The sequence below is a fragment of the Erpetoichthys calabaricus genome, chromosome 18, assembly GCF_900747795.2.
Source record: "Erpetoichthys calabaricus chromosome 18, fErpCal1.3, whole genome shotgun sequence".
Classification (NCBI taxonomy): Eukaryota; Metazoa; Chordata; class Cladistia; order Polypteriformes; family Polypteridae; genus Erpetoichthys; species Erpetoichthys calabaricus.
This window is the reverse complement of record NC_041411.2, coordinates 21,900,511-21,919,055: the sequence shown is the minus strand read 5'-3', so window position 1 is coordinate 21,919,055 and position 18,545 is coordinate 21,900,511. Positions and strand designations below refer to the sequence as shown.

At 37.4% G+C, this 18,545-nt stretch overlaps 2 protein-coding genes across 27 annotated transcripts in view; one reads left to right on the top strand and one right to left on the bottom strand.

The window, feature by feature from the left end:
• Positions 1-11,701, bottom strand: part of tango2 (transport and golgi organization 2 homolog (Drosophila)) — a 71,136-nt gene extending 59,435 nt beyond the window's left edge. The window contains exon 1 of one of the 6 annotated variants that reach the window (XM_051921284.1): positions 11,464-11,701. In XM_051921284.1, the coding sequence (XP_051777244.1) occupies positions 11,464-11,573 (110 nt within the window). In that variant the 5' untranslated portion in view covers positions 11,574-11,701. Of the gene's footprint in view, positions 1-5,092; positions 5,229-11,463 lie in introns of those variants that run through there. The other 5 variants (XM_028825365.2, XM_028825366.2, XM_028825370.2 and 2 more) reach the window with 5 other exon arrangements.
• A 394-nt stretch (positions 11,702-12,095) lies between these two features.
• arvcfb (ARVCF delta catenin family member b) overlaps positions 12,096-18,545 on the top strand; it is a 319,610-nt gene continuing 313,160 nt past the window's right edge. For 11 of the 21 annotated variants that reach the window (XM_051921278.1, XM_051921280.1, XM_051921276.1 and 8 more), the window contains exon 1: positions 12,097-12,854. The gene's annotated coding sequence lies outside the window, so the exon portion shown is untranslated. Of the gene's footprint in view, positions 12,855-18,545 lie in introns of all 21 variants that reach the window. The other 10 variants (XM_051921266.1, XM_051921264.1, XM_051921265.1 and 7 more) reach the window with 3 other exon arrangements.

Below are 18,545 nucleotides of genomic sequence, written 5' to 3'. Positions count from 1 at the left end.
AGGTCAGATAAAAACTCTTCTTCTTCACCCCAGAAGCACGTCATTCTTCCTGTCACTATGACTACGACGTAATTCCAGGTTATAGGACACATAATAGTCTCTGGGCCTTCCTGCAGCGTCCTCTGGAGGTTCCCATGCTATCCAGCAGGGCTGTGATGAAAAACTCCACTGTCCATGATGCCCTGCTGGAACTCGGGGCACCTCAATGTTGCAGGCAGGGCTCCACCTGGCGGCCTGGGGGTATTGGCCAGGATAAAAGGCCGGCCATGTCCCACAATATATACTCATATACATCTATACCTGTTTCCTCCTTTTAGCATATTTTAGTTTTTTGAAGGCAAAAACTCAACTGGCACCATAAAAATGTAGTGTTTGCTAGATCTCTCTCTCATTAGACTGGTCTGCCTTTGTGCTTCAATTTCAAAGCAACACCACAAACTAGGCTGGTTGACTATTATAGTAAATTATACATTTTATTTATATAGCACATACAATACACAATTGTCTCTAGGTTCCCCAAAAGGTAAAAAACAAATTTTAAACAAAAGAAATTAAATAAAAATACTTAAGTAGATAAACATTGTAAAAGAGTTAAAATATAAATATTTCCAAAACAAAAAAGCTAAATCAATGAGCATTACCAAAAGCACACTGAAAAAGAAGAGTCTTTAATTTTCTTCTGAAAGTTACCATTGATACTGAAATACAAACAGATTGTGGAAGAGAATTCCATGAATATGGAACAAAAAGCCAGGTCACCTGTAGTACATCGTTTCGTGCATAGAATTACATAAAATTAGAAGACCTGGACCCAAAGGAACCAGTAGGCATATGTAACATGAGCAGCTCATGAAGTGGGAGCAGTTCTTTTAACACATTTAGATAAGGAGAAGAATCTTAAAAAATAAAATACCTTAAACTTTCAAATCAATTTTGAATTTTCAAACTGTAAAAAAAATAAAAATACAGCATATTTCGAATTCTAATCTGCATATGATAGTATTAGTGGAACCATTCCTCTGAATATATTCACACAAACCAAACACAGGATGAAATCAAACTATAAAGCAAAATTTTTGTGTTTAAAGGAACATCTGATGGACCGGTGTCTTGGTCACTCCCACTGTGGACTGGGATGTAAGCTTATGTTTTGTGCTCTGTGCAGACAGTGACAAACAATCATCATTGCAGTGATCAATATTTCTTCCCACCAATCAGTGCTCTGATTTTGTTTTTTACTGGGTACTCCCATTTACTGTCTGCAACATCTTACTGTTGTCATGCCCATATTTTATGCTCTGCCTCTTTTTTAAAAATTTTCTACTGCTTCATCTTTGTGGCAGAGTATAAGCTCATATTTGGGAAATGCCACAGCATGAAGCCAATACCAAGTACACGTATTAATGGATGATACACTACAGATCTGTGTACCAACACGCTGTTTTTGTGTATCCCTTGTATTTATATTTTCTGTACACGTAAACTAATGCAATTTTTTCAAAAAGGGATTTAATAATGGTAACAATAATCCAGTGTAGCAGAAAGGTCAACAAAAGAAAACAGAGACCATCACCAAATAAACAGTTTAAAGATAAAAAAAGACAAAAGCAGGTGCATGTAAGGATTAAGTTGAGGAAATACTGAAGATAACACCAAAATCACAAAAGAAAATAAGAAACTTAAAAAACACTCAAATGAAACAAACAAATCACAAGATATGAAGAGGGAGAGACAGGTTTAAATTTGCTGCAAAACTGAACAAACAGGTTTTGTGTTGGTTGTGGTTAATTAATGCAAACAACAGCAGATGCAATTTGCATTTAGACAGAGATCTGGATGTACCATTACACATTAACATCAATCACCTTAACAAATAAAAATCTTGCATCACTCTTTCCAGTTAACACCTCAGTAAGGTGCTCCTGTTAAATACTTTAGTAAAGAGCTCAATCCAGTGTTGCCTATTTAATAACCACATTCAAATCCAAATTCAAGTTTAATCAATTTATAATAGGTCTACAGTTACATACAGTAGCCTATTGTAAGTAAAAATGCTGTAAGAACATATAAAGACCACTAATTACGTTATATCAAAAACAATTTAACAGAACTCTAATATATTTTAATATTACTGAATAAATGGTCACATTATATACAAAATCAAAAACATTTTCTTTACTAAGTGTTTTTACATTGGCAATTATCTTTATAAAAGGGTATCTTAACTTCAGAAGTGCTAATCTGAGAATTGTACACCATCTATCTGTGAGGATCCCAATGGATTAAAACACTTTCACACCGTTCTCATTAAAATATAAAAAGAACATCTGAATTTAGCTTTGTATTTTGTCTACAATATAAATTCCCAACTTGTTCACCTACTTCTTTTAATAAGACCACTTCTGGCAAACAGTGACTGGTCATCACCACCTGATATGAGAAGGGACAATAATGCTAACACTTTGCTGTGATCTGATTGACAAGATTTTATAATTGGGGACTAGAGGAAGATGGAGCCTTTCTAGAAGTTATTAATAACAAAAACATTTCAATAATTAAGCTTATTTTGGAAAATATGAGCTAGTAAACAGTAATAAAACAGAAAAAGGAACACAGACAATACACACAGTGTGTGGTAAAAAAAAAAAAGGCAGACATTTTGAAGTAATTGAATAATGTTACTATAGGAGTAATACTTACTTATCAGTAACTATTATGAAAAAAAAGTTTTTTTTTTAACAATAGCAAACAGTTTACTGATTGTAAACTAAGGTCCGCACAGTTGTATTTCTCAATGAAAGGGTAAACAGAAAAGAGAAAGGGCATGACAAATATCACAAACAATTCAAGGTCCTATGATCTGTTTTCTAAAAGATCACAAGGACTCTACCAAGTGGCAGCTCAGGATTATAAAGAGCTGCTACCATGTGGCTAAAGAATAAACAGCACCATGGCTAGCCAGTTCCAGTGATACACACTAATCTGGCTCCAAAATCATTGTGATAAGCTCCAATGATTTCTAATATAAAACCATAATGCTCTTACTCTCCTTTGTCAAAGTTAAAAATGAATGGCCTCACTCAAGTATAAAATACCCTAATGTATATTTTGCTGTCATCTCTCTCCTTTCTGATTTTTTAACAACTTTCTACAGAACAGGAGCTCTGAGAGAGGTATTACTCCAAAAATATTAATTTTTAGGCAGTAACACATCGGAGTCATTAACTCAAGTTACAAGGAAAAAAACGATGAAGAAGTGATGGCTTTATTTTGAAGGTGTAAATGAAGGTCAGACAAAAACATGTTAGGCATCTGTTTAATCAGTTATAAAGAAAATATATTATATCTTGCCACTGGTAAATAAAACACAGTTAAAAAATAAGTCTGTTTACAACAATTACAAAAAAATGAAGGTATTTGAATCATTAGTGCATTTGATTTCAAATCTGTAACTTTGAAAATTATGGCTATGGACTGAACTAACATTAAAGACAAAATTACTACATGAAAGTATTAAATAACAGCATTTACCTTAATATACTGCAATGTTTAATAAGTGGAAAAAAGCTGTTATATGGCAATCAGTAGTAAATAAGTGCACAGAGGGATGTAAAATTTTCAGTTTTCTAGTGTGGCAATTTGGTGATGTAGTTAAGTGACAGGAGTTTAAACCTCAAGTCTACAAGTTCAATTCCCGCCTCTGATTAACCATGAAACCCTGAGCAAGTTGCTTAATCTGTATATGCTCTGGCTGTAAAGAAAAATGCATTATACTTTTATACTATATATATATACAGTATATATATGTGTATATACTGTATATACTGTGGCGGACAGCCAGCTGCGCAACCCGGCCGAGACGCCCAAAGAAAAGAAAGATGGGGGAAAGCAACTATTCAGGGACACTGCCTCCCCCAAGACGCCAGATGGCAAGTTTCCTTCAGCATAGCGGTGCCCCGGTTTTCCCACAGGGCATCATGGACTTTGTAGTTCGGCTTCACAGCCCTGCTGGGTACCGTGGGTGCTTCCAGGGGACGCTGCCAGGAGACACGAGGCTTTATACTTTCCATATAGCCCGGAAGTACTCCCAATTCATGGGGATGGAAGGACAGAAGTACTTTCGGGCTGAAGAAAAATGTAATTCTCCATCTGACTCGGGAGTGTTGTCACATCACGTGAACAGAAGGACTATGGAAAACCCAGCAAGGGAGCTGGAGTTGGGAGGTAGAAGACAGAGCTTGCTGGGGGGTGTGGAGGAGAGAAGTGTATTGATTTATTGCTTCGTTATTTGTGTATGGTGGCTGTAGTGCTTAAAGGGCACTCTGAAGAAGAAAAAATAAGTAAAGGATCTTCTTTGTGCTTTTACCCTCTGTCTGCATATCTGTCTGTTGGGGTCACGGGGCAACAGCGACCCCTAGCGTTCTTACTATATATATATATATATATATATATATATAATTTGGTTAATATGCAGATGGATTGTCAAAAAGATGTACTTGGGAAAATAAGCAGAAGAAACAGCAACAGAAAGGTGAGAATATGCAGAATGGGAAATTTCTGATCTCTTACTTTCAGACTTCAGCAACTCGTTACACTTTACGTATGTGTTATGCACAGAGGGAAAAAAATCTATGATAATTATTTGACTCCGCAGTGTAATTATTTGTGTAATAAATTATTAACAAACTACCCTTCAGGCCTACACCCACACTAAATTGATTTTTTACACATAAGTTTTTTAGGAAAGATTCTGATGCAAGAAAGTACAGCAATGATGAGAAAACCAACACAATTTCAGTTTCAGAAAGTGTAAGAATAGCATATGTGAACATGTCTGAACTCGAATTGAGAATCTAACTTTAAAAGCTTTGTGTTCTGTAGTTAGGGCTGGAATGTATAATGCTACAGTAAGTACCAGTCCCCACATTTACTTAATTTGGCAAGGCAGTGTTTTCCCATGCTGCCTTCATTTTGTGGTTGGGTCACTGAATCTCACACATCAATGCCTTTCTCATAAGGGGTAACAGACTCCAGCAGGTTCAAAATGCTGCTATTTTAGTCCTAATAAATTCAAAATAAAAATATCATGTACCTGTTCACCAGACTTTCTAGTGTTGGCTTCTACTCATTTCCAGAATCATTGAGACATTATGCTGATCAACTTTACTGTACCACTTCTGCTGGCTCATAAATACCTCTTTTGACATTACCAACTCATTCCATTTTGTAAAACCCCTTTGGTCCTTTATATTTGCATCTACAATAAAATAAACATTCTTCTCATTTGCATTTGGAAACTAACCAGCCTATCCCATATAAACAACTTTATTCCATTTCAGTTTTCTTGCCTTCTATTTCTGTTTGTTCTGTGCTCTTATTCTGAATTTGTTAGTTGGCATAATGTACATTAAACAAATCAGCTTACATTTTTGGTTTTATTTCTTTTTACTTGGATGTCAGGCCGCAGTAGGGATGAACAAAACATTACATATGATCTCCTATTATCACAGCACCGAAAAATGGTGACTAATGCACACCTAATTACAGATGATCAGAAAAGAAATCACCGATACGCCTGTTTCTGTATACTGTAAATTTCACAATGTGCAGTCCTAGGGATTAAAAAGGTAAGACTGGTTTCTACAAGGCTCACCAGAGTCAGCTGCACATAATAGTAGTACTAGCACTGTCACATGTAAAAAGTAAAGTGAAATTCTTACTTGCATGTCCATCCAACATGCACCTTATCGACACTCTCCAACATTATGATAGTAAGAGGTCTTACAGTACATGATGTTATGTTCCTCCCTGCTACAATGTGTTGGTGAGGAGTGGGGTTATTAAACTATACCCCATGGTGCTGCCCAAAATAAAGGAGTTAGGTAAATGGATGGATGGATGGATGGATATACTGAACCCCCATTGCCACTGTTGTACTTTTGAGTGCCCAAAATAATTACTTCTGGAGCTTTTTTTAATGTAACAATGTCTTCAACAGAATCTGTACTTTAAAAGAAGGGCTACAACAGCAATTAGAAATTCCCACCAAATAAGAATGTGGGTAAAGGACTGTTTACTTTTAAACAGTACCCTGTAAATAATTACTGTTTGGTCATTCACACAAGAGAAATATTAAGGGAGATGGGCAGAAGGCTAGGAAAGTACCTCAAAATCAATAACTGATAACAAAGAGCTCTCGTTTGAAACAGGTAAAACCCTGCTGTGTCCTAAGGAAAAAGGCATCGTTACCTCAAAGCAGAGACATCCAGATATGATAGGACAGTACAAGAATTTTCAAAGAATATCCCTGACCACAAAAGTAACCTATGGATGGTAAATTCAGGAAAGGTCCAAATAATATAAAGGAACGATATTAAGAGCAGTATTTTATCTCCCACATATTTATTTTCTTATGTTGAGAAACTGAGGGCTATGAAAACTGATAACAAATACAAGACAATTATAGTAGATTTCATATCACAAATGATTTCCTTTTATTAGATTAAGAGAATCAAAAAATATAATAAAAATAAAAACACTTAAGTGGTCATTTCACAAGTATAACTTTTCATATAAGAAAGCAGTAACTAGACTAATGTACTGATAAACTAATTCCCCAAGTTACTTTGCGCAACAAGCCATAGTTCTGATGAAATGTCTTCTCATTGGGCTATGGATGACACTGAGTAACCCATATTATATCTTTGTGTACTTTTCTTAGTGTCCTTTCCAAGCTCACTCAAGGAGTGCTTATTCAGGACACCGACTTGGTGAACTGATGTAACTGTATAGAAGGCCACTTTGGGTTAAAACCAGAAAAGACTAAAAGAATACTTTTCCTGCAGTGTGGCAACAAAATACTCAGTTTTAATTTGTATGCTGAGTACAGTTAAATCAAAGTATAGTATTTGATTATATAATGAAGATAAAACAGTAAGAAAAATCATTCAAAATACAACAGAAGATTAGAAACCATATATCTAAGCAAGGACAAGTGTCTCCTTTTATGGCATACATAACATAATTAAACTTCAGGTTGTTAATTGCAAGGCAGCAAAATCCAAAGTGTAGAGTGCAGGCATCATTAGTAAACCCAGAAGTTGTTTTTTTTTTGTAATTTTTGTGTGGGTTTGTTGTCATTTGTGACAGTATTTGTTGACCTTTTGTAAAAGAATAAATGATAAAAGAATATATATCATGAGTGGGCCCACAGTACTACAATATACAGTGGAACCTCTAGATACGAGTTTAATTCGTTCCAGCACTGAGCTTGTATAGCGAATTTCTCGTATCTAGAACAAACGTCCCCATTGAAAATAATGGAAATCCAGTTAATCCGTTCCGCATCCCAAATATATTAACATAAAAATCAATTTTCCTAACAAATAACACTGATAAATTATATATACTGTAGTCTACCTTTAATAAATAACACTGGTAAATAATATAACCGATTATTAAAAGAATCAAAACAGGTGTCCAAAGTGCAGTAGAGCATTCAATAAATCTTTAAATAAATAATCCTTAAAGCAGTTGTGAAGTGGAGGTTTAAAGTACATAAGAATAACAATCCTTTAACACGAGGTTAAAACGTCAACAGGAAGCAGTCTTCAAAAAACAGATGACAATCCCCGGTGCTTCTTCTCTGTTAGCGTCTCACCTGCTTCTCCCATGCGGGCTCTGCAACAGGCGAGACACTTAATGCAGCTGACCTTCTCTACACCGTCCTGCTTCAGCTGTTTGGCTCGCCTGTTCAGCTACACGCGAGCCTGTACTCGCTCGCTCTTTTGCACCGACTTCCTACTGCTGCGGATACCTGCCTCCTCCTGCAACCTCCGTTCTCTCTCCTCTCCTCTCCTCTCTTTTCTTTTACTTCTTCTCCCCCTTAACCGGCTCGCGCTTCTCTATATATGCGGGGAAGACATGGCAGCTGCTAGGGTTACCACTTTTAATACAAAAAAATAAGGGACGCATATGTATTGATTCAAAACGGGACGCGAAATTTCATTCTCAAATACTGGACGATTTCGTATTTTAAAGGACGGGTGGCAACCCTGCCCAGCCCATCAGCCACAGGACAAATCATGGATGTGGGCAGTTTCCCACCTGTGCACTTAGGTGAGAAACGCAGACACCGCAGATCGCCCTGCGGCTCGCTACAGCTACCACGCCCCCTCGCTAAGCCGCGAGCTATACCCACAGCCTGGCTCGTGGCTCGTTACGTGAGCCAATGCTCGTATTTAGATCTGAATTTTTCACTCATACTTTCCTCGTATTTTGAATTTCTCGTATACAGAGGTGATCGTATCTCGAGGTTCCACTGTATAACAATCTCATGCTTGATGGTCTGCTCTTTGAGAAGAGAGATCTGTTACAATTAAGCCTAAAAATGCAAATAATAAAAATAGACAACAATGCAAGCCTATATTGTTGGGTAATGCTAGAGTAACAACAAGCAGATAACTTCATGTGAATATTGGCTTACTAAAACCTATACATGAATACTGTATTTGTGACTTGTTACACATTAATTACTAGCACTTGTGAGTAAGAAGTTCTGTGCAGTCTGAACATGTGACAGTAATCTACTTTAATAACAAGTGTTTGTGTGTTCGTCCAGTTGCTATGTATCTGTCATTTCAAAAGAAGACACATCACAAACATTTTACACATTTTATTACTACAAATATTTGTAATGTACCATCTGTTGTAATGACAAATACAATGTATTTTATTACTGCATTTATTACAAAATACATTCTAAAAGATGGTGGATTGCAAATGTTTAACATTGAGGTCTATGTTGATTGCTTGGATTTCAAACTGTCTTAGTCTGTAATACTGCCCAAGTCATTTCTAAACACGTTTCTGGCAGAAGAATACCAAAACAAGTCTGAAAATCAAACACAAGTCAGCATTCACACACAAGTAAGATCTGTAAGAAACCATCAGACAGCTGCATACCTTACACCATCATTAAGTTTGCTGACAACACAATGTGGTGGGTCTCATCAGCAATGGGATTGAGTCAGTATACAGAATGGAGATACAACGATTGGCAGACTGATGCAGGTACAACAATCTGTCTCTTAACATGGCCAAGACCAAAGAGATGATTGTTGACTTCAGAAAGGCTCATGCTGTCCACATCCCACTGCACATCAATGGCTCTATAGTATAATTGGCCAAGGGCACCAAATTCCTTGGTATGCACCAAGCAGCTGACCCTACCTGGTCAATTAACAGCACATCCATAGTCATGAAGGTGAAGCAGCATCTCCACTTCCTTCAGTAACTAAGGAAGACAAGACTACCTACCACATTCTACAAGGGCACCATCAAGAGTGTTCTAACTAGCTAGCTGCTTTACTGTTTGGGAACTGCAGTGCCTCTGACCGCAATGTCCTACAACGGATAGTGCACACAATGGAAATGATCATTGGGACCTCTCTACCCTCCCTTAAAACATCTTGATCAAGCGTTGCATCCGTACAGCGTTGTGATTTATCCTCCACCCCCAGCTCTGCCAGGTTCTGCTACAAGTTGGACCCCTTGGCTGTTTTGACTGAACGTTGTGCTGCCCACCTGCCCTCAGATCTGCTCCTAGTTTTTTTTTTTTCAAAACAATTGTTACTACTAAGTTTATATTATTAGTTTTTTAATATTTTTTACATACTGTATTTTGAATATCTTTCTAAAAGTATTACTATCTACTCACATATTGTTACCCATCTATTATCTATTTATAGTGTGTAGTGTTGTTCTTTACATGTCATACACTGCACTTTCCCTGTGTTTATGCATATGTTGCACTGTTGCGCATTATTTCATAATCATGGCATGCTGCAAGATTTTGTATGGATGGTATGAGAATAAAGCCATTTGACTTGACTTCAGTCCCAGGCCAACCGCTGCTAATGTAAACTCCTGAACTATAATATAAACGTGGCAAGAATGTTCTAACAATGGCCCTACTGTAACCCAATCATTAAATCACCGACTCACAATATTAGCATCTCAGTTGCTATGTAATTACAGATCCAGGGTTTCAAAATCAGTCATTGACCATCCAAGGGTACCCTAAAACTATGACCTCAGTTAAACTGCTATTATAGTTACCTGGAACTGAATCAATATTGCAGCATGTTTTCTATCATTTTAGCAATTTACAACACATGGGGTCAAATGATTAATAGGTCCAGCCTGGTGCTGAAGCTCAGAGACCGTAATCTGTGCAGCTTCATCTGTGGCTGGCTGTTTGACTTTCTGACAAATAGGCCCCAGTCAGTGAGGATTAGCAGCAAGTACTCCTCCATGCTGTTCACCAACATAGATGTTCTACAAGACTGCTGCCTCAGTCCACTGATCTACAGGACTGTGTTGCAAAACAGGAGGGCAACAACATCATGTATGTTATGTGTGCTGCCATCTACATTTTTCCCTGTACTGTGTAATATAATCTATATGTCTGTACAGTTCTTCTTTGCACTATGTACATTTGTCCATTCTATCAGTTCTCTTATTTATTGTCTCATTGTCTGTATATTCTTCCCTGAAACCATGGCACAATAATTTCACTAAACTCACGTAGTGTATTCTATGCTACAATAAACATCTAATCTACTCGTCATAAAAAAACAGAAGCACAAAATCAGTTTATTGGTTAACAACAACAGCATTTATTTCTAAAACATGTTTTCATAAACAAGATGTAGCTCAAAGTTATTTACAAGATATCCAAGAAAATGAATGGAAAAAACATCAGAATAATAAATATGTAACACAAAATAAATCAATGTGGGCTTATATAAAATAGATATATAATTATTAGAAAGGTAGAAGCCTTACATATAGTAGTATCAGGTCTCTAATGAGGAGTCCAATGATAAGGTCAGTGAAAAATGGGTTAAAAGTACACTTAAAAAGTAAGTTTGCAGATATGTTAATGGGCAATGTAATTAAAATCACCGCTTGTATTTCGTATTGTTTAAATAAGTACGTCTGATATATGTACAGTAATTCATAAGTAAAGCCCGATAAACAAGAAAACTGGAAGGCAAAAATTAAACTATATGGCTGCGACTACCTTGACCCAAGTTGGCCAGTTATAAGAAAAAAAGGAAAAAAACTCCAATATATTTACTTAATACGTATAAAACGGAATTAATGTGCTGTGCATTCAGATTCTCGATTTACTCTGGACCAGGAGTGTGAGAGACGTATGTCAAGCAAAATCTAAAGATACAAAACGATACATATGGATGAGTCACTATCTTGTATTACATCGTAAAATCAATCAAAAGGAAAAATTCTGGTACTGTATTTGAAAGAATCGTACAAAAACTGACAGCAAGGCGCTTCGATCATATTCATGAGACATACACGTGAAAACGGAAGACGACGAGGTGTAAGCCAGGACTTCTGCCAGAGAAAGGTAACACTAGAGATTTGAAATAAACTCACGATAAAACGCCAAGATCAGCACTCACGCCTTCAGCTGTCAGCGGGCTGTCACCTACTCTTCCGCTCGGGGCAGCTCCCGTTTGTTTTGATGGCGTCGCAGTAATCTGCATTCGGATTGGCTGCAAACTCGGCAGTTACACGCCTGCTCAGTTGCCAAATGTATGAAAGTAATTGCATAGAGCAGCAAAAGAAAAAACTGAACATAAAACTGGAGTAACACAGCGCGGGCATAATTGCGTGCAGATTATTTCGGTTTGGAATAGCTGCTGAAGTTAAAATGAAAAAAATAGTCATCTATTTAGACAGAAAGGTCTTTTTTCCTAATGACTGTTGCGAAAAGAAGCGTAAAATGAAATGTAGCAGGTGCAGCAAAATAAAGCACAAGCTACAGTAGCATTACTTTTGAATGGCGTTTGGACAAACCAATAGGAGTATAGATTCTAAAACATACCGTATTGAATGACAGTAACAGTACCCAATAGAAAAAAGGCAACATAGGTTAGCCAATGTTCGTCTAGCTACTAGGTAGATTTGTGACAACTACGCAATGAGAAAAAAGGGGACTTATTTAAGGAGGAGCCGCGTTTCTAATTCATTTATTTTGGTTGGTATAACCGGACTGCAGAGACGGGAGGGGGCGGGTGTAAATTGGTTGGTGTTGGCTTTTTTTTTTGGTTTTAATGTGTGCAGTAGAGTCATTTATCAATCAGAGACAGACCGAGATTTAGTTTTGATTTAATTTTTTTTATATTTGTGTTTGGTGCTTCGTCCCGGTGCGACAAAGTATAATACAATGAGGCATCTTGGGTGAATGGTGTATTTTTCTTTTAAAGCTCCAGAGAGACGAAAGGAGACTGTAGAAAAAAAGAGGGACAGAAAAGAGAGTTGAAGCGTCTTTCAAAAGATATTCGAAGTAATAGCGAGAAAGGGAATGGATTTTATTTTTTAGAATGTGTTTGTCTCTCAACGCTTATTCTGGAAAACGAGCTGGAAAAGAAGGATAAAAGCATCCGCTCTCCCAAAGTACGCGAGGTCACGGGGATGGAAATGCGCTTGTGAACGTTGCCATAGAGGCAGAATTGCTGCTTCGCTGCCTGCCTGGGGTTGTTAGCGAAGGCCCCCACGAGTTGCGCACAAGTCGCTTACCCCCTGGGGAGGAACGTGCGAGCTGGCAGTACACCTGCCCGCTCCTCATCGAGAACCGGAGCCGTTCGCTCTAGTGGAAGTTGGACATCTGCACTTCTGTATACCTCGCTGGGTTCCGTCGTTTGGGTGCAGAGGAGACAAGAAAAGCAGCTGCGGCGAGAGAGAAGGAAGAAAAGGGAAAGTTCAGCGAAAGCTGCTAGCCAACGTAGCTGGAGAGGAGTTTAGGAAGACACATCGGAGAGGAGGTAGGATTGAAGCTTTAAATCGCGTGATAAGATACCGTACGCGAGATGGACCGCTTTCTCTTTTGCGCGCGCTGGTGTAGCGGTCTCCCTTACAGAAAAAGAGAGAGGAGTGTGCGCGCGCACGTTGGTATATGCGTGTTTGTGTGAGGGAGGGAGCTGGTTATGTGTTTAGGTGTGCACAATCGAAAACCCAGAGCTTTGTGTATATCGCCTGAATGTCGAACACTACTTGCTGAAAATAGCGGCAAAGAATGCGAAACGCAGGATGGTTCAAGACCCCCGATTTCGTAGCTCATCAGCTACCAGAGCACCCCTTGCCGCAGATGCACATCTTCATCTGGAAAACGTGAACGCGCGCGCCCTTGTGCTGGACTCTTGCTGACAAATACAACTTGTATTTTGAATACTGTTTTCCTCCCGTCCGTGCTTCTATTAATTTATCGCATCTAATTTCGTTCAATTTGTGCTTGCGCAAATCCAGGATTTGTTTTCCATGTCTCTCTTTGGCAGTACTTGCAATGTGTGTTTTGTGTGTTTTAAGTTAGGTGTGTGAGAGGCCCTAGAGCCAGAAGGTGGATTCCATTTATTCACAGGTTTGTTGTGGATCTTGACTTCTACATGAGCTAAATTTGATTAAGTGATAGCGGAGTACTTGATCTTTTTTCTTTGGAGTTTTTGAATTGCTCATTTTGTAGATGACATTCTTTACTTTACAGACATTACCACCTTGTGCAGAGACACAGCTGATACACTTAATTGGCATCCTTGTAAACTGTAATGATTTCTCAGTAGTTTCTATTGGATCCAGAGCCTTTGTTTGCTGTATCAGGTGTCAGGTGATAGAACATCATTTCAGCACAGAGCACTTTCCTGCATACATCAGCAGCCTTTCCACCTGCACAACAGAAAAGGTAATCCACCTAAAGCTAAGCATGTTTGGGCCAGTATCTGGATTGGAGACCATCTAGGAACAGCTTAGGTTGTTGCTGGAAGACTTGTTGGTGAGGCCAGCTGGGGGGACCCACCTTGTGGTCTGTGTGTGGACCCCGGTGCACTGGTGTAAAAATTGACGCATTGTCCTTCAGATGAGGTGTAAAACTGAGTTCCTGACTCTTCATGGTCATAAAATTTACCTGGGCATCTTTCAGAAAGAGTACAGTAGTGTGTGTTTCCTAATATCTTGGATTACTTGCTCACCTTGGCCTGGTCATTTTGGTCTCCTAGTCATTCCTTGTATCTGATTGGCTAACTGTTGCTCTCCCCATCACCACCTAAATGTGGTGAGTGCACTGGAGCAAGAATGGCTGCTGTTGCATCATCCAGGTGGTGGGAGTGGTTCCTCACTGTCTGTGAGGTTTGAGTAGGTTAGAGAAGCGTTACATACATGTAATTATTTAATTAATTAATAAATCTGTACCAATCCAAACTCAGATTAAACTGTGGCCACACACTCTCATTTTAGCTCACTGGTTTCTTTATAATATAACCAAATCTTGTTCAATTTCCATCCATCCATCCATTATCCAACCCGCTATATCCTAACTACAGGGTCACGGGGGTGTGCTGGAGCCAATCCCAGCCAACACAGGGCGCAAGGCGGGGGATGACTGTTCAATTTCCCCATCTCTTAATACATGTATATTTTTATGGTAAGATTGCAGGGAGTCCAAGCCTACCCTGGTAGCCCCTTTCAGCAGTGCTGGTTGAGATGACTTAATCAGTTGCTATGCTGACTCACATCCACTTCTTGCATTTTTATCTTAAAGATCGAAATAAATTTCTTCTAGAACACGAGAAAATCTTGAAATTTAGTGAGTAAAGCTCATGCCATTACATTTCATTTGTTTTTTTTACTTAAGTGTATCAATGTCGCCCTGCCCGGGGTTTGTTTCCTGTCTTGTGCCCTGTGTTGGCTGGAGTTGGCTCCAGCAGACCCCTGTGACCCTATGTTAGGATATAGCGGGTTGGATAATGGATGGATGGATGTATCAATGTACATTTTTTCTTTTTAATCTCTAATTATAGTAATACTTATTGAATTAACATATACATAGCCTTTTTGGTTATGAAGTCTCTAGATTATAAATTTTAGCCAGTCTATCATATTCTTATATATTTTTTTGTTCTTTGTTTAGGAATGTGATTTCATTTTTTTTATTGTATTTTTATCTCTTTTTGTGTTGGGATTATGTTATGTTTATTTTCCCATACCTTATTATATTAGAATAGTAATTATTTGTTCATTCTAAGCAAACCCATTTTGTATATGTGATTTGGATTGTTTCTTTTTCTGCTGCAGGTTTATGTATACATTGCACAAATCCGTCATCCTCCATGAACTAATTCTGTTTTACTGTATGCATGTATCTTGAATGAAATTTTCACTGAAGTTCTGCTTACTTTCTTTCTTCCTGGCTGAATTTATTATATTAATAAGAATAATTTTGTATGAATAAATTGTGTTTGGGTGATTTAAGTGGGATGTGTGTGGTATTATAAGAAGAATGAATGGGTACACTTACAACATGTTTGCTGAGGAGATTTTAAGTATAAATAAGCTGCAATTTCAGTGCAGGATTGTAGTTTTATCAAGACAATGTTCATGAATACTGTAGACGGTTTTGAGTTCAGGCTGGATTTCAGAAAAAGAAGCAGCAAAAGCACTGCCCTGTCTTCTGTTTACAAACAGAATAAAATGTACTTAGTATTATAGCTGCTACAGTATGCAAAGTTTGCAGCATCATAAGATAAACTAAATAGATGATGCAGTGCTTTCAAGATGTGCAACAATAAAACAAAACTTTTTATTTTCGTGTTGCAATCAGTATTTAATTTGGGAGACAGTCTAATCCATACTGTACAATATTGTTATTTTGTTTCTTAATGCATTTTTACAGTGTATAGACACAGTTACTTTAAACTGTAAAGGAAAAAAAAAATCTTAAAGTGGTGATTATGGCAGGGACAATCGAGCATTTTGCTTAAAGTTGACCTTGATGGTGTTAGATTTTTCTTGACAGCTTTGAGGAGTTAGAATATCTACACTGCAATCAAAAGGGAGCTGAAAGAACTGTGCACAAACACACACTTGGGACATAAACAAATAATACAAAAAAACACACACAATGTGTATATCTGCCACTTTCAGTGTCTCTTGCATGTATGCATGTATGTGTTTATGAATTTTCTGAAAATGTAGCATGCCAGCCTGCATTCTTACATTTATCTGAAGAAGAAAAAAAACCTTTCCTGCAGGAAATACACAACAGCACAGCTTTGTCACTGACAGAAAGCATAGTTTTGGTTTGGTCAAGAACCTAAATAATCATTCCAGGGCTTAACTCCATGGAAACATGGAGTAAAATAATTTTTTTAATAAATTTAATAGCCTGCCCCTGGCTCTATTTAATTCGTATCTTTAAAATGAACAGGTCCAACCACTTTTATAGTGTTAGCCTTGAATTGAAAATATAATTAAAACTCCTGTGTCTAAAAGTTGGGTTCAGTTAACTGTTAGAATGTCATGAATTGTGTGCCTTCAAAGGGAATGTGTGATAGCCTGCATACTGTTTTAGAAATACAGTATATAATACTTGACAAAGGCTTAAGAGAGAATAATAAAACTTAAACATACAACAAATTCTGAAGAAATCCAACTTGTTATATTTTATATAAATAATATATCTATTTGGCTTCCCATGCCTCCCTCAACTGACTAATATACTGAAATGAACTGCAATGACAGTGGGCAGAACATATTGGCAAGTCCACCTCTGGAATCGGCCTTCTTTTTTGTGATGCCATTTTGTAAAGGTAGGTACACAATGAAGCAGCCCACAGGATTTAAAAAAGTGAAAATACAATTAAAGCCAATAGATAACAATAAAGTTGTTGCTGGACACTAAAAAAATCAATTTAGTCTGGAGCCTTGGAAGCAACTGGCTTATTGCAGTAGACGTTTCATCCCAGCAGTTTGTTTTCAGACCTTGGTAAAATGATGGCTTAATTGCCTGTTTGTAAAGTATCAATCGACAGATTCAGAATTGGTTAAAAAGTTGTGTTAGTCTGCTTCTATTCTTATTTAAGTAATTTAGCAGAGGCTGAGTACATACTCTTTAGCAATCCACTGTTATGTCAGTCTTACTATATGATATTTAGTCCTGTATAATAATTCAATATATTGTTCAATATATTACTGTGTGGTGTTCATCCCTAAAAATATGGTGGTAAAAATTGCTGACATTTTCACACTTATTTCAATTAAGGTATAACATATGCATTTAAAATTAACTTCACAACTCAAGCCAGTATTTACAGAGATGCACCAATTTACAATGTGAAGACAGGCTAACTATGTGACTTCAGACATGACAACGAGACAGGATGAGGACTTAACTGTAGTCTCCTTCATTACGTCAATCATATATATATATATATATGCTGTGTATATTTTATATAGCATTGTTCTTAGAAGACTGTGCAGGACTGTGCACCAGATTATTAAAACCTAAGCCAGCACAGAAATTTAGTTGAACACAAAATACTAAATTCGTGGCATTATCAATAACACTTCCATGTTGTTCTTCAGCTGAGATATTTTTTTTCTATAATCTTCTGAGTAAAAACCTCTCACTGTGCTAGGTGGCCTTTATATGTTCTGTGAAGACATGAGTTTTTTACTTTATTATTTGGACATGTAAACTATATTTCAACTACAGTCAAAGCTTTTTCAGGTGTTTACTGAATTCTGTCATGTAGTTGCGTTTCACTGTTGTCGTTATGGTAACTATTGCAGAGATGCTAGGTTTGCTGGAAGTTATCTTTTTGATGTTTTCTTCTTCTGGCCGGCTTATAGTCTTGTACTTTTCATTTCAAGAGTAGAGTGCTTCTGCTGTTTCAGGTTACACAGTCTGTTACACTGTGGATACATGAGCTAGTCTTCCACTGTCTATGTTTCCATTCTTATATAATTGTGTTCGTTTTATGTTTCTCGACGCACTCACTCTAACTACTGTTAGAGTGTAGTTGACTGGAAAACATTATGTCTGGCTATCCAGCATGGAAGTGCACTTTGATCTGAGTGGAACTGTGAAAATCTAAGCTGTTCCATGTGAAAGCAGAAGTGCTGTTCTGAACTGGTTGTCAGAAATGACATTTGAAAGCATTTTTTTTCTTGTGATGGTACTATTGAAATGGACTGAAATCAGGCACCACATATGAAAAAAGTGTCGGATTAAGTTTTGTTTTCTTCCTTGAATTTTTATTTAAAAAAATTCCTCACTGGAGTATTAATTTTGATGTTTAGTACATTTTTATGATTTTACATGATGATGCTGAAAGCGGTTTTCATTTCAGGTGAAGCAGGTCTTTCATTTTCTGCTGTTGTTGTAGGTCGGTAGTAGCTCAAGTGCATTCTGCATTTGGTTTGGTAAGCATGACATCCCATGATATTTCTTTGCTTATCGTGTATAGAGAACATTGATAAATGTGAGGAGGCTGGGGTGTTCTGTCATGTTGCCCCTGTGTTGTTCTGCAGTCTTTACTTACAACAAAATTGCTTTAGCATTCAGTGTTTTACATGAAAATTATTAAAAATGAAGCAGTGAAAAAAGGTCTACTTTTGAGACACTTCCTTCAACAACTTGTTCCACTGATGTGTGACAATAGGTGATGGCATACACAAATTGGAAA